Source organism: Macaca thibetana, chromosome 8 (assembly GCF_024542745.1).
Source record: "Macaca thibetana thibetana isolate TM-01 chromosome 8, ASM2454274v1, whole genome shotgun sequence".
Classification (NCBI taxonomy): Eukaryota; Metazoa; Chordata; class Mammalia; order Primates; family Cercopithecidae; genus Macaca; species Macaca thibetana.
Window position 1 is genome coordinate 101,983,533 of NC_065585.1, and position 21,505 is coordinate 102,005,037.

General features: G+C 50.5%; 1 protein-coding gene and 1 non-coding gene across 2 annotated transcripts in view; one reads left to right on the forward strand and one right to left on the reverse strand.

Moving 5' to 3' along the window:
- The first annotated feature begins 947 nt into the window (after window positions 1-947).
- SFRP1 (secreted frizzled related protein 1) overlaps window positions 948-21,505 on the forward strand; it is a 47,167-nt gene continuing 26,609 nt past the window's right edge. The window contains exons 1-2 of the mRNA XM_050800427.1: window positions 948-1,804; window positions 6,842-6,919. Of these exons, the coding sequence (XP_050656384.1) occupies window positions 1,261-1,804; window positions 6,842-6,919 (622 nt within the window). The 5' untranslated portion in view covers window positions 948-1,260. The remainder of the gene's footprint in view (window positions 1,805-6,841; window positions 6,920-21,505) is intronic.
- Window positions 12,212-12,318, reverse strand: LOC126961895 (U6 spliceosomal RNA). The gene has a single exon (XR_007728478.1). It is a non-coding gene; the product is annotated as a U6 spliceosomal RNA (small nuclear RNA).

Consider the following 21,505-nt stretch of genomic DNA (forward strand, 5'->3'; position numbering starts at 1 on the left):
TGCTAGCAGGACTTCCCGCCACACCGGGCAAAGTCCACCCACTGCCCCAGTGTTGAGGGCCACCATGGGCGGCCCCACCTGGAGAGGCGCTGCTCACAGCAAACAACTCCAACTGCGCCTTCGCCTCGCCTTCCAGGGAGCCCAGCCAGGCCCGCTGGGGATTTACAAGCAGACCTCCCTCGCTTCAGCGTTCCTGACCCCCAGTTAGTTGGGAAACGAACTGTCTGCACCGCAGCTAGAGAACCGAGGAGAGGAGCCTCTAGTCTAAAGGGCTGTTGGTTGAAATTAGGAAACAGTGTTAAAAAAGAAAAAGAAAAAAGAAAAAAAGTTTGGGAGGCCGAGGGCAGGCGGATCACCTGAGGTGAGGAGTTTCGAGACCAGCCTGACTAACATGGTGAAACCCCGTCTTTACTAAAAATACAAAAAATTAGCCGGCATGGTGGCGCGCGGCTGTAATCCCAGCTACTCGGGAGGCTGAGGCAGGAGAATCGCTTGAACCCGGGAGGCGGAGGTTGCAATGAGCCGAGATCGTGCCACTGCACTCCAACTTGGGCAACAACAGCGAAACTCCGTCTCAAAAAAAAAAAAAAAAAAAAAAAGCCTTCATAATGTCATGGGTTTAAGTATGATCCAGGCTCCTCGCTTCTCTGCAAGCCAGTGCGAGTTAATTACAGGGTCTGCCCTGGTCTCTCTCCACCCCACGCCGCGATCCATTCCCCCTCTTTTTTTCCCCTTGTCTCTTTCCTCCTCCCCCTTTCATTTATGTATTTTTGGTTTTGTTTTTTAAGGGATGTTGAGCTGTGGCTGGTTCTAGTAAACCGAACCCGCTCGCAAGGGAGGCGATTGGCTCCCGCGCCGGTGACGGACGTGGTAACGAGTGCGGCTCGCCCCGCCGGGAGCTGATTGGCTGCGCGGGGCGGCTCCGAGGGCTCGGCCGTAGGAGCCCCGCGCACTCCAGCCCTGCAGCCTCGCGAGTCGGTGCTGCGCGCCCGCCGCCCCGCGCCTTCCTGCTTGCTGTGCCTCCTGGAGCCGGGGCGCACCCAGCCGCAGGGCCGCCTCCCCGCCCGCGCCGCCTCCGACCGCAGGCCAAGGGCCACCACCGGCTGGGGGGACCGGGCAGCAGCTTGCGGCCGCACAGCCGGACAGCGCTGGGGACTGCGCCTTTTGTCCCAGGAGGTCCCTGGAAGTTTGCGGCGGGACGCGCGCGGGGAGGCGGCGGAGGCAGCCCCGACGTCGCGGGGGACAGGGAGCAGAGCCGGCATGGGCAGCGGGCGCAGCGCGGGGGGCTGCCGGGGGGCAGCCCTGGGAGTGCTGCTGGCGCTGGGCGCCGCGCTCCTGGCAGTGGGCTTGGCCAGCGAGTACGACTACGTGAGCTTCCAGTCGGACATCGGCCCGTACCAGAGCGGGCGCTTCTACACCAAGCCGCCGCAGTGCGTGGACATCCCTGCGGATCTGCGGCTGTGCCACAACGTAGGCTACAAGAAGATGGTGCTGCCCAACCTGCTGGAGCACGAGACCATGGCGGAGGTGAAGCAGCAGGCCAGCAGCTGGGTGCCCCTGCTCAACAAGAATTGCCACGCCGGCACCCAGGTCTTCCTCTGCTCGCTGTTCGCGCCCGTCTGCCTGGATCGGCCCATCTACCCGTGCCGCTGGCTCTGCGAGGCCGTGCGCGACTCGTGCGAGCCGGTCATGCAGTTCTTCGGCTTCTACTGGCCCGAGATGCTCAAGTGTGACAAGTTCCCCGAAGGGGACGTCTGCATCGCCATGACGCCGCCCAATGCCACCGAAGCCTCCAAGCCCCAAGGTAAGGCTGCCCCCTCCCACGTGTGCGAGCCGCCCCCGCCTCCTCCCCACTGCCCCGGCGGGGGCTGCAGGAGAACCAGCGCCACCCTACGCCTGCCCGCCGCTGGGTCCAGGCGCTGGGGACTGACGGCCCGAGGTTGCTCGCATGCTGTGCACGTGATTCCTAAGCGCGTCTGGTCTGTCCCAGGTATCGCTCAGCGCCCCTCGCGACCCAGGTGCACGGCGGGGCTGGCCCAGGAGCGGTGGATCTGTGCCTCGGCCTCGCAGGGACTCGCTGTGGTCTCCGGAGCCAATCTTCCTGGGATCCAGCTTCGCCTTTTCCATACCTGAAGCAAAGCTTTGCGCTTTAAGTAACAGGGAAGCTTCCCTCTCCTCGGGGAGAACTCCGAGACCCCATCGAAGTTTTTAACCTCCTAGACGGGAGGAAAAAAACAAAACCCAAAATGTAGAAAGTTCAGAAAGGCCGAGAGAATGTTTGACGCAGCTTTTGTTTATTTTCATAGGTTCGACAAAGATTTAAAAAATCAAACCAAGCCCTTTCCTTCCCTGGTCATTCAGTCAAGTAGCTTCGGGATTGCTGCGGAACTGGCTGAGAAAGTTTAGGAAGCATGGAGGCTTCTGTTTCTCCACCCCTTCCAGGTACCAGCTCTGCCCTCGCAGGGCTGGGGGTGGAAAGTATTTTCTCCCTCCCTCTCGCTTACCCCCTGCTTCTCTCATTTACACAAATCCTCAGCTCATTAGAAAGATAAAAATGTAATTAGCTCATTGTTCATCTCCTCCCGGGGAGAGCAGCCCTGCAAATTGGAGACTTTCCTAATAGCCTGAGGGACCGGCCTGAGGTTCCTCTCAGAACCCCCTTATTCTTGAGGGGGAAGAAAAAAATTCTGGGAAGTCAAAATGAAATAAATATAAATATAAAATATGCACATCACAGGCCTGACTTCGATAGCAGTAAATTGAACCCAGAATTCGTTGGAAGCGAAGTTTAGGCTCTGAGGTGTGGAGAGGGTCAGGGATGGGGGAGCTGTACCCCAGCTGCGCTTAGCAACACACAGGCTTCCTGAGGGCTTTTTGAGGAGGGCCTTTAGGGTGGGGAGAACGGTTGCCTACACTTAGCTCACCTAAAGTGTCTTTTTAACTCTGTTATTGATGCTAAAAGAGGGGCGTACAGTCACCTGGCTCCTCAGAGTGAGGATTTGGGCAGGTTGGGAAAAGGGACACCCCAAATTTTGGATGCTTTTGCTTATTCTAAGGAGGGAGGAGATGGGTCCACAGTGACTGACATTAGATGGCTGGGTGGAAACGCACTGATTGTCCGCAGTGGCCAGATCTGGGCACCGCTGCTCTCAGGGTCAACTCGTGGTGGGAATGGAGTGTGGGTAGCGGATACATCTGCACTTTGCGAGCGAGAACTGAGCAGTTACCTGGAGCAAACAAAGCGCCTTGTGTTCTGTTGGCGTGCACCCATTCCCTGAAGCCTGCGGGAATTTCCTTCTCCCCTTCCTCAGCCAGTGGGGATTAGCCCGGCCCTGCCCTGAGAGGCCGTGCCCAGCCCTGAGCTGGAGTCCATTCCCAATGGCCACCGATGGTCTCTTTCTGGGACTGGCTGCAGACATGAGTGGACACCTTAGGGGGATCGGCTGCGGAAAAGGTGCTGCAGTCCACAGGGAACATGGGGGGATTGGACGGGTTGCCTGCAGAAGAGAGGAAAGAATCCTCACCCCAGCCCCCAAAAGGCTGTGATGGGGTGGGGAAACCCCATAATCGCTGTCTTCCGGACACCTTTTGCCCCTTGGCTGCAGTTCCACCAGTCGGCGCCCTTCTCAGCCTGGCTTGGAACCGTCCTCACTCTCCTCCCAGCAGCGCTCAGGTAGTCACCCTCTCAAGACAGGTCTTTGAGGAACAAAGAGAAAAGCGGGGAGAGGGCCGGTCGGGAGTGGGGCTTGGAACTGGTTTTCCCCTCAGTGGTTTTGGTGGGGGGCTCTGCCCTGAGAGGGCACACCATCCTCCCCAGGACTGCAATCCCTGGTGTAAGGGAGCCCCACGTGATTTCCTCCGAGGTCCCTGTGGAGGGGAGGGTGGGGCGTGTGTGTGTGTGTGTGTGTGTGTAGGTGTGTAGAGGGCAGGTCAAGACAAACATGACTACTGATCCTCATAACCTTATGGCTTGTGGCTGTGGAGTAATAACTGGTACTTTCCGATGAGAATAAGTACGCATGCACTACTCTTTTATTCGTTTATTCTTTATGCTTTTATTCTTTAAAATTAAAATGCATTTTCAAAGCAGTGTTGTATCTTTGCATACTAGTTTCTTTTCACACACTTGGGCATATTCAGTTTTGGGGTATTGGCCAGCTCTCCGTGGTCATGTGTTACTAAGGAGAAACCTGATAATGAGAAATGACTTGACATTTTTCCCCCCACAAAGGCTGATACCCAAGCCATAGCAGCTTCTGTTATGGAAGAGGCAATTGTTCTTTTGCTAGGGAAGTTATTTCTAAATTTGGCACTTCCACTAGAACTGTGAACTCCCAGGCTGATGCATTGTTGTTTCCTTCTCTGCCTGGTTTTACTGGTTGAAGTTGTATGAGCCAGCGCACTGGGTTTGATTTTGTTGTTGTTTGGGCATGTCGTGCATTTAATCAGCCTGGCAGAGGCCACAGAGCCCTCAGTTCCCCAGAAAGCCTTCCTTAGGGCTCCTTTTTGGACCCCCAGGAACTGGCCAGGGAAGATTGTGGGGGTTGTATGTGAGAGAGGGAAAGAAAAAAGAGAGAGAGAGAGCGAGAGAGAGCGTGCGCACTTGTGTGTGTGGATTGATATATTACAAAAATCACTTAATCCTGATTCAGTTGTTGGGCTGTCTCCTCCACACCCCCTTAAATATTAATAAACACAAAACTTTTTTTGTTGTTGTTGTTCATTTGCTTTAAACATTATTTGAAATACACCTGAAAACAGCTGTTTAGTTCCACCTTTCAGAAGGATGACTGGGTGGATTTCTCCTGCAGACGCAGCCTGTACGGCCCTAAGACGTACCAATGAGGTGCAGATTAATACCGTGTCACACATTTCTCTTTCTCTCTCTGGATCAGGCTGCTCCAGAGTCAGCCGTTAGAAAAGCTGAGATAGGGGAAAGCCGTGATAAAAACACACAGAGCCCACCCCAATGAGCTCCTGCCATTCTGAGAGGCACTGAAGTCAAAACATATTTGACGGGACTGAGGAAAATGTCCCTGAGAAGTGCAGAGCCATCCTTGGCTGGTTGGGTCAGGTGAACTTCAAGCGTCCAGAGGAGATGCAATGAGTGTGTGGAGTGGGCAAGATGTGCCCTTTATATTCGGATCACTGTGACTTTGCTATTTGGTCAAGATTGTATTCACAGAACCTTGCAATGTGTGTTTGTGTAAATCCCACTTTTCTTTTTTCAAAATAACCTAAACAAGGAAAACCCAAAAGCACAGTTCACTCTCCTTGTGCAAGCAACCTGGTCTTTTCCATGTTGTCACACTTCCTCTTCCCCAAGCGGAAGCAAAAACCATAATGCAAAATTCTTGTCTCCTTTGTGAGAATGACCACCTCTAGAACCCAATCTCAAGTTCTGGGTGCAAAGCAGATTTCCAGCATCTGGGCTAAGGACAGTCATGCCATCGTCTGCTTGGAGCGTGGTTCTTAACCGCACTGAGAATCTGGAAGGTGTTTGCTCCTGGGTGCAGAATAAAGGTGGGAGAAGAATGTGTCAATAAAAACTAAGGATGGGGTCTCTGCTGGGCCCTGCAGGGACCCTGCTTGGAAGTGGGGAGTGGTCTATGGGCACCTGTGTCTTGAGGGCAGCCTTGAGCTGGGGGTGCTCTGCAGGTCCACTCTTCTCTTCCACTTGTGGAGCCTTTGCCTCTTTCAATGTCTGAGCCATAGCGGGAGCTGATGGGGAGGGAGATGCTGCCACAGAAGCCGCGGTGGAGGAGGATGAAGAACAGTGGGCTCCAAGCACACCAAGCCCCACCTGCTCTCCCTGAGTGCAGTGTCAGGTGTGACTTTCCTGTGCTCTTCAGCTCCAGCCTGGCTTGGCCTCCTGTGCTGTGCCTGGGGTTGGGGTGCCCCTAGAATGTGCTCATGATATTTCCTAGACAGTCAGTAAGCTCCAGGCTGCTTGATAGGTGAGGATGATGACAATGATGATAAGCCACTTCAGCTCTTGGAGGAAAGCGCTGTCCGGCTCTCCCTCTGTCCTGGGAAGCAGGGGTCCTTTACCTCTTCCGACTTCAGAAGTATATTGGCTTGGAGGAGGCCTCTGCCCTGGCCTCAGATATCTCCTCCCAGGCAGTGGAGCTGCCTCCCAGCGTTATGCACATCTGCCCCCACACACCTCCTCTTCAAAGCACTTCACAGTTGCCCAGGAAAGAGCCTCCAAAGGGGCCCTTCCTATCCAGCCCTGTCCTCCCATTTGGCAGTGCCTGCCAGTGCCCCACCCCGCCCGCCTGCCCTGGCCTCCTGCTGCGGTGGCCCTTTTGGAGAGGAAGTGTTCAGGGGCTGAGGGCTGGAGTTTGTGAGTCTGGCTGAGTTTCTTTCTCTCTTGGCTCCCGGAGATCTGGTCAGAGGGATCAGCAGGCTAGCTGGGAGTGTGGAAATGGGAAGGGGGCAGGAATCGGAGGGAGGTATTGAAAGGAGAAGGGAGAGGATGGGAAACAAACGCCAGGAAGAGATCTCTGTGAGTTCGTAAGCCAGCTTTTCCCGGCACTCACAGCGTCCCACAAGTCATCATTCACATGACCTGCCCCCACCCAGCCTCAGGTCATGCTGGCTTAAATAACTGTGTCACATTTAGCAGCTCTGGGCCAAAATGTTTCAAGAAACCTGCGCCTGCTCTGATTGTAGACCCTGGGCTCAAGCCTTCTTCTTTTCAATTCTCAGGTCCCCTTCATAAGTTCCAGAAGACCTTTAGTCACTTTCAGCCTGGACCCAGGGCTGATCTCTTCCCCAGGGGCTGCTCCCTTCCTGCTCTGTAACTTACAGTTCCGTTTCTCCCTACTTCCTTTCCCAGGCACAACGGTGTGTCCTCCCTGTGACAACGAGTTGAAATCCGAAGCCATCATTGAACATCTCTGCGCCAGCGAGTTTGGTAAGAAAGCGTTTCTAGCTGCCTCTGGAAGGTTTGGAACCTCCTGGTCTGTGTCCCTGCCGGATGGAGGCTCTGCTGGTGTATCTCCTTGCAGCTTTCTACATTCTCTACCTCATTCCTCTCCAAATAGCTGCTTTTCTCAGGCAGATGGGAGACTAGACAGGGTCCAGACCCAGCCAATTTTTATGAAGGCCATACTTTGCCCTCCTTTGTGGGGGATCGCTGGACAGATTTTTGGGGATCTTCTCTAGGCATGCAGGGAGGCTGAATTGGGGACAGATCGAGAGGAGCAGGGAAGGACAGCAGCTCCTTCTCGGAAGCTGCAGGAGGTACAAGTTGCCACCTGTTCCTGCATCTGGTTGGGCCCAGCTTTTTCTGGACTGGCTCTTTTTTTTCTTTTTTTTTTTTTTTTTAACATCTACCCCTAGGTGTCAGCATGACTCTGTCCAGGATTTAAACGGCTGCCCTCCGGGTGCCTTCCCAGGGAGGGGAGATTTCAATGCTTAGGGGATTCACAGGAGGGTCCTTATCAGGTTCTGCAAGGCAAAGAAAATGGACATTCTCACAGTAGTGTGGTTTTTCTCTCTTCTTCCCGTCACTCTCCATCGAAAGAGAATTCTGAACCAGCACTCTCAGCTCCAGGAGGAGGAGGAGCTGGTGGGGATCAGGGGGAGGTGGGGGAGCTGCCAGGGGTCTTGGGGCCTTTCAGGGATGGTCTGTTATAGTCTGACCTACAGAAGACCCGAATTCACCACACCCCGAGAGTCTCTCCTCTGAGCCAAGTAAATGTAAACGGCATCCCTTTGGAGGGCCAGCTCCCTCTCTCTCGCGTCTATCTGACATGGATGCAGAAAAGTGGCTCTGGCCAAGCCACACTTTCAGAAGGATTAGTGTGATGCTGAACAATGTGTTTCTCATAATTCCTGCCTTGTGTCCCTGAGATCGGCTTTCTTGCAGAATTCTTATCTGGAAAAGTGTAAAGATAGGTGATGGGAGTCCATTCGGAGGCATCCCAGGCCATGTTTTCATTAATCAAACCTGATAAAGTACATGTTCCTGCAAAGAGCCCTGTCAAAGTAAGCTGCACACACGTGGGAGGACACACGCAAGTCGGAGGGAATCATGCCTCATGACGGTCATTCTCAGGGTATTGCAATTGTGGATGAAGATGGAAGCTGGATGTAGATGGCCACCAGAGCTGAACTGGAGACCGTGTGTCTTATTTCCACAGATGGGGAAGATTGATGTGTTCTCTATGATGCAGCAGTGTGAGTTACTTGTCTGTTTCTGCATTAACTCAAATTTGTCAGTGAGGATTCCCTGTATACCGAGTGCTTTTTGAGTTCTATAGATACGGATCGAGGGTGAAACTCTTCCTCTAAGTAAATGTAACACATGAGTATTATTTTTTTAAAAAGACAGAAATTGGCGGATTCAGACCCTTTGCCACATAGGCTGAAGAGGCAAGCCTTGGGAAAGAATTTGAATCTGGCAAGGTTGACCTTAAGGTGTAGGGCAGGAGTCTAGAGGGCACTCAGGTAACTCACCTGGAACGGACATCTTCTTCCCATGGCAGCAGACACCTGTCAAATCAGCCAGCATCCTGTACACAGAAGAGGATGGAGGATCTCATGTCGATAACCAATCAGGGTTTGTGGAATCTGAGTGATTAGCTGTTTGGGATTGGGTTCCTTTAGCCCTGACAATATTTTCTTCTTGGGTTCACAGAACTTTTGGGTTCCTCCTAGACCTAGATCTTATCCAGTCCTCTTATTTGATAAAGAAGGAATTTGACTTTCCCAACTGGAGTCCTTTTATACTCTGCCACCTGGCCTTGTCACTTAAGAGTCAATGCACAGCCTCTGAGCTTCGCCACGGAGGCACTGACCTCCTTAGTGTGCGTATGGTGTATGGCAGGCTTTTTTGAGCTGGTTGCAGGAGAAACCTTTTTGGTTTTTTGTCTGTAATGTTCTCATAAAACAATATATAGGAATTTTTTTTCTTTCTCTCTCTGCAGGGGCTGAGCTTAGCTCTGCCCTTCTTAGCACCTCAGAGAATGCACCCTTGTCGAGAAACGTGTTTCCTAGCTCAGCTCACTTCAAGTAAGTGAGGCAGTCAGCCACAATGATGGGATTCAGTTAGGAAACAAAGAAATTGAACAATGCAAGCTGACACACAGCAGAGAAGAAAGAGAATGCTTGACTCCCTCTTCCAGGGATCAAACTTTGCATTAAGTGGCCCTGACATCCTCAGTGGGAAGACATCAGGGTGCTGGAAAGCTCTCTGTGAGCTCCAGGAATAAGGGGGTGCATTTCCCTGGGTAAGCAGCACCCTCGTCCACCTGCCACTGCATCTCTGGTCCCTGGCAGCCTCTGTGGAGCTGGGCATATCTGACCCCTGACCTTCTCCCCATGCAATGCGCTTTAACCCCTTGGCAGATCTGCTTAGTCACTCGTGTCTCCAGCCCTGTGCCCCCTCAGTTCAGGGCACATTTTTTCCCCAATAGGAAAAAAACATGAGCAGAAAAGCCTGGGTGCTGATGCTCAGAAGTGCAGCTGATCAACCTGGATCAAGCACCAGATGTGGGAGCCAAGACTTAGACTGGGCAAAGTCACCGCATTGAACATGGCGACCGGCCTGTCTGCTGGCTTCCGTCAGCTCGCAGGGCTCTGTTTTTTGTTCTCTCTCTGCTTTTCCTGCTCTGTGACAACAGGGTGCCACTCTTGCCTCTTAAATAGCCCAATATAGTATTTGCGAGCCGCCACACTAATCATCTTGCTGTTAACAGCTCAGCACCCACAGCCGTCTTCCCTTTGGATTGGTTTATTCCAGGGATATGAGGATCTGATTTATTTATAATTGCGGTGAGGTTAATTCCTGCCTCTGGCCACTTTCTCTGGCTTCTTCTGCAGTATCTGTAAACACCCGTAAGCTTTTGTGGGGGCAATCTGCATGGTGATATACTTCTGCTAGGAGAGTTCAGAGCTTCCACTTGTACTGCTTTCTTCAGTGTTTTGAGCTTGAGAGTTCAGGTGGCAATTTCTTCAGCCCAGTATTTTCTCCTTATGGAAAAGGATTTCTTTGCCCCTAGAAACTTTCCTTGCCATCTGGAAGGATTCTTTTTTCCATATATATATTTCCTCCTAAAGAGAAAAGCTGTACTATGCAACATTAAGGTTAGTCAAATAGGAAGGAAAAGAACATCAGCTTTCACAGTTAGCATTAGCGAGTATTTCCTAGTAGAAAGAGTTTCCTGCACCTCCATACCTCCACTAATCTGTTCTCACTCTGCCTCCAACTTCTTTCAAGGTGTCTTGGCTGTGCTGCTGTTTGGGGGACAGCGTTTTAGTCTGATGGGAAGTTTGAGCTCTTGCAGAAAGTAGGCTCAGCCTTTCCACAGTAAACCTTGGGTTTCCTCCCAAAGATGAAGCAAGCTGGCTGCTAGCACAGTCACTGCAGCACCTGCAGGCTGCCCGAGAGCAGCCTCTGTATCTGATGCCATGTTTTACCTGGTGGGAGAAGGTATTGTGAGACACACTATTCAGTTTGCACTACTGACAGAAAAAACAGAAAAACAAAAAAAATACTTCTTGCAGAAATGCGCAGAAAACCTGTGTCTTGGAATGAACAAAGTAAGGCCCATTTGCACTCAAATAGTCCCCGGCACAGTGTCTTATACATGGTAGACATAAAATGAAAGTTTGTCAGCTGAGTGTATGAATGACAGGGGATACTGGATGTGGATGTTGGAATTTTTTTTTTTTTTTTTTGAGACTGAGTCTTGCTCTACCCTGGCTGGAGTGCAGTGGCGTGATCTCAGCTCACTGCAATCTCTGCCCCCCCCGGGCTCAAGCAGTTCTCCTGCCTCAGTCTCCCAAGTAGCTGGGACTACAGGCGCCCGCCACCACACCTGGCTAATTTTTGTATTTTTAGTAGAGATGGGGTTTCACCATGTTGGCCAGGCTGGTCTTGAACTCTTGACCCCAAGTGATCCCCTCACCTTGGCCTCCCAAAATGCTGGGATTACAGGCATGATGGACTCTTTTTTTTTTTTTTTTTTTTTTTTAAAGGAGAAGGCTCTTTTCAAGGTGGGTATCGGCAACTTGTGTATTAAGTTCAGGGAAAACTACATGCCCTGTTTTGGGTGACTGAGCATATAAGCATCCAGAATCTCATTCGGTCAAATAAAATTAGATATGGAAGGAATTGTTACCCTGGGGGTGGAATTCGTAGGTGGAAAACAACTGAGTTTTATTGTTACTGAAGATACATATCCTATCCACAGATCTGTACGAAATGGAGCAGTTAGGATGTTTTAGGCGCGTAAAAACCTGAGATTGGTCGATTGCTCAGTGCACTAGAGGTGTGACTCCCAGCTGAGAGCCCGTGTCTCTTTCTGAGCAGCCTTCTTGTGCCTGGGAGGTGGGGGGTGGGGGTGGGCGGGCAGTGAAGAGATGGAGGCTGAGCCAGTGTTTGTCTTCTTGCATCTGGCTTATTTTACTATGCATCATGTCCTCATCTTTGGATACGACTACAAACTCTCGTAAGAAGGGGAGTGGAGAGAAGGATTTGCCCTCAAGTTCACCTTTATTTTCTGAAGCTTTTCTGGAGGTGGGTAAAGAAGAAGGGACAAGGGACGAGTGGGACGAGGGGGCTGTTCACAGCTCATGCGAACTGCCCGTTTCTTTGGGTGCTGTGTTGCTCACCTGTACCACTTAAATTTTTTTTAATGGATATAAAAGAGTTGCACATATTTATGGAGTATGTTTGATATTTTGATAAAAGCATCCAATGTGTAATGATCAAACCTGGGTAACTGGGGCTGGGCATGCTGTCTCACATCTGTAATCTCAGTGCTTTGGGAGGGTGAGGCAGAAGGACTGCTTGAGGTCAGGAGTTCTAGACTAGCCTCAACACCGCAGGAAACATACTGAAACCCCATCCCCATTACAAATTAAATATTAACTGGGTATGCTGGCACACACCTGTAGTCCCAGCTACTTGGGAGGCTGAGGTGGGAGGATTGCTTGAACCCAGGAATTTGAGGCTACAGTGAGCCATGATCACACCACTGTACTCCAGCCTGGGCAACAAAGCAGGACTCTGTCTCAAAAAAAAAAAAAAAAAAAAAAAAATTGAGTAATTGGGATATCTACTACCTGAAATCCTGATCTTTGTGTTGGAAATGTTCCAAATCTACTCTTCTAGGTAATTTGAAATGTACAGTAAATGATCGTTAACTATAGTTGCCTAGCTGTGCTACTGAAGACTGTATCCTACATCTTATCCTTTGAAAATACAGAACACTTCATGAACTCACATGTTTTTCTTGCACGGTGGCCATGTGAATCTTCTCTGTATTGTTCCAGTTTTACCGTGTGTGCTACTGAAGTGAGCCCCTGTACCACTTTGCCATTGTAAAGCAGTGTTGAGTTGGATAGGACATCAGAGATCAGACAGTCCATGCCCTCACCTTACTGACTGAAGGCAATAAGACAAAAAAAGTAAAGGAGTTAGGCATTCAATGACCCAGGAGCACTGTACCTGGAACCCTGTTACTGCCCACCAGCACTTCCCTGGCAGCCAGGCCAGATTGCACACCCTTGCTCCTTCCCATCCTCTCACACCCATCACGGTGGACAGTAGTTGAGGAGCTTCCTGGGCAGGGGCATCAGGTGCTCCTTTACCCTCAGGGTTTGTAGAATTTAAATGGACTGATGTCTGTGCCCAGCACACAGAAGGAGCTCAGCAATCAGTGGCTCCCTTATTGGTGGGAAAGCCGGCAGTGTAGCAGAATGGAAAGAACACGGGCTCTGGGCCAAACAGATGGATTAAATCCCAACCCATTAAGCTAAGCGACCACCAGAAAGTCTCTTCAGCTCCCTCAGCCTGGCTCCTCATCAGCCAACTATGGATGAGAATTCCTACATGACTGTGTTGGGAGAATTGGATTTAATCAAGTGTGCACAGTTCCTGGAATACGGTGGCTGTTCAATCTGTAATAATTATTAAATCTTCTTATTGGAAAGAATTGTTTTAGGATGAAATTTAGCCCAGGAAGGAAAATTCTAGCACTAATGAAATCAGCTTGTTGGGGGAGAAGTGTTTTAGGAAGAAGAATGGAATATGCTAGTTAATTCTCTGGTTAACAGAGGATTCAACTGAAGAAGTGTTTTTAAAAACCCATTTGGAAGACCTTTAATAGCTTTAGGCTGCCGGGCGCGGTGGCTCATGCCTGTAATCCCAGCACTTTGGGAGGCCAAGGTGGGTGGATCACCTGAGGTCAGAAGTTCAAGACCAGCCTGGCCAAAATGGCAAAACCCCATCTCTACTAAAAATACAAAAATTAGCTGGGGATGGTGGCAGGCGCCTGTAATCCCAGCTACTCAGGAGGCTGAGGCAGAAGAATCGCTTGAACCTAGAGACCAAGGTTGCAGTGAGTTGAGATTGCGCTGCTGCACTCCAGTCTGGACGACAGTGTGAAACTCTTTCTCAAAAGAAAAAAAAAACCCACAAAAAAACTGCTTTATGCAGCTTCAAGGTGCTGTAGTTAACAATAACAATAACAAACAACTCCCCCTCGGAGAGCCAAACCCTAACTAGAAGTTAGGAGATATGGGTTTTAGTGAGATGACATCCTTATGTCAAGGTAAACCTGGAAGCCTCCAGACAGTGATGAGGGCTGAATGTGGGAGCTGTGACTGCCTGGTGTTCCAGGATAGGCCCACTGAAGTTTCATTTGTGTGTTTTTTAGAAACCCTGTACCTAACATGTTCTCCTTCTAATTTAGCAGGACTTATGTATGAGGGACTTCAGAGCCCCTTTGTGCTGTTTTACTTCCCTCTGTCCCCTTTTTTCTCCAGCAGTATCTCTGGGACAGTTTTCCCTTCCCTGACCCCAATACCTGCCTTGTGATATTCACTTCCTTTAACCAAAAAATAGACTATGCATTATAAGGCGAATGAGCATTTAAATATTGGTAAGTTTCATCCAGTTTTGCAGAAATGTGCTGCAAGCTCCAATCTGTGTGTGTGTGTGTGTGTGTGTGTGTGTGTGTGTGTATGTGTTTAAGAAGAACAAATGGCCAAGGAAATGTCAGACCATTGGCCTGCCTCGACCTTAGGGCAGCCAATTAAACATGCGTTCGCTTTGGAAGGCTTCTCAAAGGCCTATAGATTGTGCTTGAAATCTTTGTTTAGTCTTTCAGGAACACTGTCACATGGATGATTTATCAAAGAAAGTTATTTATCTGGCAGTAAAATAAACTCTGGGCCTGTTCCGACTAAGATTTCCCGTGAATTTTTACCAAGGTAAACACTACTAACTGGCAGGTTGCAAACTCCGTGTGAAAACCAGACACATACAATACATATTTGAACTATAGCTTTGCTGTGTAGGGGGTCTGGCCTGCCGCTCGTGCTTGTCACTCCCACCGTGCTCAGAGGACCTGGCACCGCAGTCTGTCTGTCTGGGCGACCAAGAAGAGGGACTTGCCCCATCGTCAGTGTGTGCAGGAGCTGCCCCTGTAGCGTGAGCCTCCCTGGGTTTGAGTGCCTCTTACTGCTGTCACCTGGGGACTTCCTAATTCAGAGGGGGCAGGCTCAGGATGGTTCCCCTTCGCATCCCACAAATAGTTGGTGATGAGTTACGAGGACAGTGAACCAGAAGCAGCCAGCTTAGGTTTCTTTGAAAATAGACATTTGTTGAACCACTTTGGCAGGGGCTGGACATGTTGACTGATTTGGGAGCCGGGATCAGGGCGTGGTGGTAGGGGGTGAAGTCATCTTCTGGATTCTGCTGAGTGTTAATGACAGTGGCAAAAAAAAATTTTTTTGCTGCAGATGCTCCCCCAGTGTCTCTGGCTTTGCTAGTGGGTGGCTGTGGGAGACCCATATGGGAATTAGGTAAGTCGAGTTCTGTGAGTGCCGCAGCACATATTTAAGTGAGGGGGTGGATGGACACATGAATGGTGATGATGGGGAAGAGATGAAATGAAGTCTTCCAAGTCTTTCCAGGGAAGGTACTGTAGTGATTTCTTTTTTTTTTTTCTTTTTTTTTTTTTTTTTTTGACAGCCTCTTGTTCTTGTTGCCCAGGCTGGCGTGCAGTGGTGTGATCTTGGCTCATTGCAACCTCTGCCTCCTGGGTTCAAGCATTTCTTCTGCCTCAGCCTCCCAAGTAGGTGGGATTACAGGCACCCACCACTACGCTCGGCTAATTTTTTTTCTTTTTTTTTTTTTTTTTTTTTTTTGAGATGGAGTCTCTCTTTCTCGTCTAGGCTGGAATGCAGTGTCGTGATCTCAGCTCACTGAAACCTCTGCCTCCTGGGTTCAAGCAATTCTCCTGCCTCAGCCTCCTGAGTAGCTGGGATTACAGGCGTGCGCCACCATGCCTGGCTAATTTTTGTATTTTTAGTAGAGACAGGGTTTCACCATGTTGGCCAGGCTTGTCTCAAGCTCCTGACCTCATGATCCGCCCACCTTGGCCTCCCAAAGTGCTGGGATTCCAGGCGTGAGCCACTGCACCGGCCTGTAGTGAATGATAGTGGTTTTTTCAGGGAGACTGCTGGATTATAAACTTCTTGTTCTTACAGTCCCAGCCAGCCCCAGATGCTGGAGTTTCTGTGTCCCACTAGCCTTGGGGTTCTTCCTGCAGGGCTGAGTTTAAGATGGTTGTGGGTAGCTCCCATAACTCATGCTGCACCCTGGGTCCTTCTCATCTCAACTCCTCAAAGGGGCAGGAGCAAGAACTGGGGACTCCTGAGAGAAGGTGACATTTGTGTCTGTTTGGGCTTTTGGGGTTGGGATCTCGGTGCATGTGCAGAGCTTCCATATAGATGTTTGAGTCTTCAATGTAAAAGGTGTTGGTCTGTTAGGTTTGGGGGGCTGTGAGCCTGAGAGCTGAGGTTATTTGACAGTTCTTAGGGACTGATGTGCAGGTAATAGATGCTTACTGACTTGCATATATTTGAAGGCATAAAAGAGGTATTTTCTGTAGGGCAGGAATTAAGGGAAATCATTTACAAATTCTGAAAGGATGTCTGTGAGTTGTAAAGAGATGCCAAAATAGTACTTTGGCAGTGGGGAGAAAACGAGAAACCAGCTTCTCTAAATGATGTTCTTTCTCATTCAGGCAGGATTATGAGGGGGATTTTCTCTCTCTTGTTTTCTCTAGCCCTTCCATCAGCTTTCTCCGCAGGACATTTCCTTTTGGGACTACCTCAGATGTGTTCTCTTCTCTTTGTGAGCTCTTTGAAAATTATTTCACACTGGCGTCTTCCGCAACGGATGCATTCAGCTTTGGGGAATGGCTTATGGCTGAAGGAAATCCCCAACTGTATGTCTGTGGCACCAGAGCTAGAAACAAGCCTGGATAAGCACTTTAAACCCTGAGAACAGCTGGTGCCCGGAGAGCGCATTCCCTCCTGCGGTACTCCATAGGGTGGCCGTGCCAGCCCGCTGTGCTTGCCTCTCAGGCTCATAGACAGCCTGGGCACCCTCCACTTTTCCTTTGGTCTCAGCACCATATGGAGGACCCTGTTCTTGCCCTCAACATATTTAAGAATCTGGAGGCCAAGTGTGGTGGCTCACGCCCGTAATCCCAGTGCTTTGAGAGGCTGAGGCAGGAAGATTGAGCCCAGGAGTTCAAGACCCTGTCTCTACAAAAAATAAAAAAATAGCCAGATGTGGTGGCACATTGTGGTCCCAGCTACTTGGTGGGACGTGCGTTTGAGCCTGCGAGGTCGAGGTTGCAGTGAGCTGTGTTCAGGACACTGCACTCCAGCCTGGGTCTGAAACAGGGCGAGACCTTGTCTCAAAACAGAAACAAAAACAAACCCCCCCACAAAACCCCCAAGAATCTGGTGGGTGAGACAGGCCTTTGCCATGCTTGTTTGTCTCTGTTCTTTGTATCTTCAGATGCCTTTGTGTGTAGTTCTAGCTCTCAGGCCTGAAGGAGGGAGGGGTGTTCGGTGGGGCCTGGAGAAATTCAGGGAAGTTTCTTGGAGGAGATGAGGATCTAACTGTCAGGCTGAAGATTAATGGAGAAAGTAGAGGAGGGCATTCCTGGTGTCAGGAGACGAGGACAGGGAAAGGGAGTTAAGACTCAAAGCAAGTAGTAATTCTTCAACTGATGAAACCTAAGCTGGTAAATAAATACAGAGGAGAATGTTGGTTTGTCATTTGTCAGTTATAACAACTCACTCCCCATTCTGTGTTCTGGTTAGCCCTGGCCCACAGCGTGGGGACTCAAAAGCTGGATCGAGGTATGGGAGGGGGAGTTGCTTCTTCCGATTTGCAGCTGTCTGTGTACCCAGCTCAAAGGGTGATGAGGTCCCAGCAAGGCTGCACCTGCTCCTGTGGTGCAGCAGTTGGAATGAATGGCCCATGTGTTTCAGGGTTCCCTCGTGGTTGTGGCCATGGGCCTGAGTCAGAGATGACACCCAGGGAGTGCATAGCTGCGAGGGGAAGGAGTTCAGTCAGGTAAGTACTTGTTGTCAGCCCTGGGCAAGGTGCTGAGAAGTGCACAGGCAAGATTTGAGCCTTGAGAGCGGCCTCTCATCTCCACGTTACCCGCAACCACTGCTTCCACTTACAGGATGCAGGGCTGGCTGGAAAGAGTCCCGACCTTTGTTCTGAGATGTAGAGGCACTAGAAGCCAAGATGTCCGCACAGTGCCAAATGCCAGCCGGCACCCAAACTCTCTGGTTACAGGGTCTTTACTCTTAACACACACTCATTTAAAAATAGGCTCATGATGTGTGTTTGTGCATGTGTTTTCTTTTGAAAATCTAACCACCTGCAGAAGGTGTGCACTCTTGCAGAGATAATTCAACAATCGTTGGGCTTTTACTGAGTCCTGCTTAGTCTATACCACACCTGTTGACTAGAATCCACATCTAGAAAGATTTTAGCTGTGTAAACAGAAGTGTTGATATCATTTCTTCCCAGGGCTTGGGAAGAGGGAAGTCTCCATAATTGTATTAGTTTGTTCTCACAGGCTATAAAGATACTACACCATTCTGGATACTTTATAAAGAAAAGAGGCTTAATTGACTCACAGGTCCACATGGCTGGGGAGACCTCAGGAAACTTACAGCCATGGCATAAGGGGGAGCAGGCACGTTCTACATGGCGGCAGGTGAGAGTGTGTGAAGGAAGTGAAGGGGGAAGAACCCCTTATAAAACCATCAGCTCTTGTGAGAACTCACTCACTATCATGAGAACAGCATGGGGGAAACTGTCCCTGTGATCCAGTCACCTCCCACCAAATCTTTCCCTCAACACCTGGGGATTATAGTTCAAGAAGAGATTTGGGTGGGGACACAAATCCTAACCATATCAATAATCAGAGCCAAAAGGGGCTGCTATGGGGTCCTTGCTGCAAAGAATTCTGCAGCCGTCTCCTCCCTCCAAGTGCTCTGAACCCAAGTTAAGCCCTGGGTAAGGAAGGTGAAAACTCTGTTGGCCATAGATAGCTTTTACCTGCACACCTGAGTCCAGGAGCGGAGGTTTTTAATGGTGTAATTCTGCCTGGGGTGTGTTGCCTTTGAAGTGTGTTATGAGTGTGAAGCCCTGCAGTGAGCCTCGGGCTGGCCAGACGGGGGCTGGTGAGTTTTGGAGGAGAGGTTGAGGGTGTCTGTATTGAGGGGCCCCTGGCCACACTGGGGTACCTTGCTGTCTGCACTCCTGGGGCCTGTTTGAGGCAGAAGCTTTGGGTTTGTCACAGGCTTCGCCAAGGTGCCTCTGTCCATGCTCCAGCCCTGGCTCACAGTGCCTTTGTGCTGCTCCTCATGGTGTTTCCTGCCTCAGGGAGGAAACGCCTGGATTAACCTAATCTCATGTTAGTGTCACAGACCCAGTCAAGGCTAATTGCATGGTATGCGTGCTAGGCTCCACGCTGGTGAGTGTCCAGAAAATGGTCATGGGGTGTGACTGGGAAGTAGTTCTGCTCTGCCAGGACTTACCATCTAGAGGAGGTCAGGAGATGCAGAGATGCCTGTGATAGAGAAGAGCTGGGAGCCACGGGAGCATAGAGCAGGGAGCTGGTCTTCAAGGAAATGAGAAAGGGGAGCTGCAGAGATGAGAGACCCTGTGCTGTCCTCCATGGACCTGGTAGGCATTTGTCCTCCATGGACCTGATAGGCATTTGTCCTCCATGGACCTGGTAGGCATTTGTCAGGCAGCAAAGGTGGGCCTAGGAAGATAATCCCAGCGGAGATCAGACCAGGAGCTGCGACGCTGCACTGGGGAGTGGTGAATCTTTTTGTGGTTAGCTTATCAGGCTGTGGTGGCGAGTGTCTAGAAATGATGACAAAACAGGCAAAAGACAGCTTGTGCAGCTATCTGACTGCTTTCTTACAGAATGGAGATTTGGCCTTGTTGGCAACACAGAGACACTGGGAACCTATTTTAAAACATGACTGTCTTATATCTTTAAAAAAGACCTCAAAAAAAAAAAAAAAAAAAAAAAGAGAGAGAAAAGGAGGAGGAAGAGGAGGACAAGAAGAGGAAGACCTCATTAATCAAATAATGAAGTCCTAATGGCAGAACTGCAGACACCAGTGGTGAGACGTTTTGGACAGGGAGCCTCTGAGTGAGGGTGGGAGGGAGAGAGGAGCCCTGGAGCCATGTCCCTGAGGAGAGGACTCAGGGTGGTGCCTGTTGGGTCCGGGCCTGCTCAGGGCCACCCACTTGAAGGAGCCCTCGGGAGGTGGCTGATGAGGTCAGCACAGCTGCCCTGGCCGTCAGGGAAGGGGCCATCTGCAGCGGTCAGTGCCCCGGGACACCTGCGTTCTGCGTGTGCAGAGTGGGAGCCAGAACCTGTAATCAACTCATACTTGGGTCACCGCAGGACTGGCCATTACCAAGAGCCGTTGTCAGGACCCATAAATGGCCCTGACTTTTCTTTCCAGACCTTGTTTCCAGATCAGGGGCAGGAGGCACAGTGCCTCCGGAGCCAGCCCTAAAGCATTGCACTGGGAATGGCATTCATGAGGGCCTGTGGGGCTGGGTTAGCCCAGGTGTCTGGAGCTTCCCTGAAAGAGGGAGGCAGGAGAGGCTGCAGTGACAATAAGGGACAAGGGGAGGTGCGTGTGTGGTATGTGTGTGTTTATGCCTCTGTGCACATGGGGCTATGTCTGCGAGATGTGGGTGTCTGTTGATGCCTGTGTATAGCCGGGGGACACAAGGGATCACCTGCTGTGCACACATGTGTGTTTGTGTCTGTGTTTGCCTGTGTATGGGTCAATCTGTGAAGTGTGGGTGTAGACAGATGTGGGTAGTGTGTGGTGTGATGGGCTGTGTACATGTGCCCTCCTGCGTGTCTGTCTGTGTGTGCATAGCACATCTGCCTGGTGAGCGTGGTTGTGCCAGGCAGCTGCCTTTTCCAGCTGATCTGACCTTCCCAGGGAGTTGGTCTCCACTGGTGAGGCCCGAGGCTCACTTCGTCCCCCAGCACTTGAGAGAGACACTGTCTAGAACATGCTGCTAATCCACCATCCTCCAGAAGAGTTTCTGAGAAGCCCAGGAGGGATTTCTCTGCAGTGATGCCATTATACAAACTGAGTGCCATCTTTGTAAGTTTGGGGAACACTCCTATGGTCTTGGTATTTTGTTTATTACTTTGAGTGCCAAATAGACCTCTTTTGTTTAAGTTTCAGTGTTTGCAGCAAGTCCATTTAGAACTGCTGGTTCTCCGGGCAGGAGTCACTTCCTTAGCTGATTCCAGCGGTTAGCAGGGATTAGCATAAAGGCTGTGCTGTAATGCCTAGGATTTAAAGAGTGCATTGGAAAGAACACTTGTAGCCTTAGGAGTTGTACAGGTGTGAGCCCAGTGCCTGGTTCTACCACCTACTGTGTCAGCGCCCGCAAGTCACCAAAGCACTTGGTGGCTCAGTTTACCCACTTGTTAAAAAACAAAAACAAAGACTTGCATTAGAAGATAAAATATGGGGTAAGAAAAAAAAATAACACAAGTTCTGGAGTCCTGGCACCTAGTTTCTGCACTGCTACTGAACTGTTTGTGACTTTGGCCAGTCAGCTCAAATCTCCGAGCCTGTTTCCTTAGGCGTGTTGAAGGGGTCACCATAGGTGATCTGTGATATTCTCCAGCTCTGCAGTTGGGTGGTTTTGTTCTGTGGCAAAAACTCTGTGACCTGCTCTCTAGGTGTAAAATCTTGGTTGGCACCTCCTGCTCCCCAGGCAAGGCCCCTGGGAACACTGGCCTTCACCTTGAGTGCATGGGGAAGAGGAGCCTCTATGTGCCTGAGAGGGTGGAGCAGATGGAAACTGAGTTGGACAAATTCATTGAAGGGTAGAGTTGGGGGTGCAGTGGAGGGCGTAGGACCACTGCAAAGGGCAGTGCATTGTATAAACTGTGGATCAGTGGTCTCTGACCAGGGCTGGGAGCTGCTGGGCATCGTGGTCCCAGTGCCATCTTCTTGGGCTGGTCCCCGCATTTGCAGCCTCTCTCCTGAATGTGTCTCCGTGCTGCTGCTGCTTCCCGTGTTCTCAGAAACCCAGCGACGGATGTCATAGGAGCCCCTTCCACTGCATAGGGTAGGAGAGAGCCTCCTTTGGGGAAGCAGT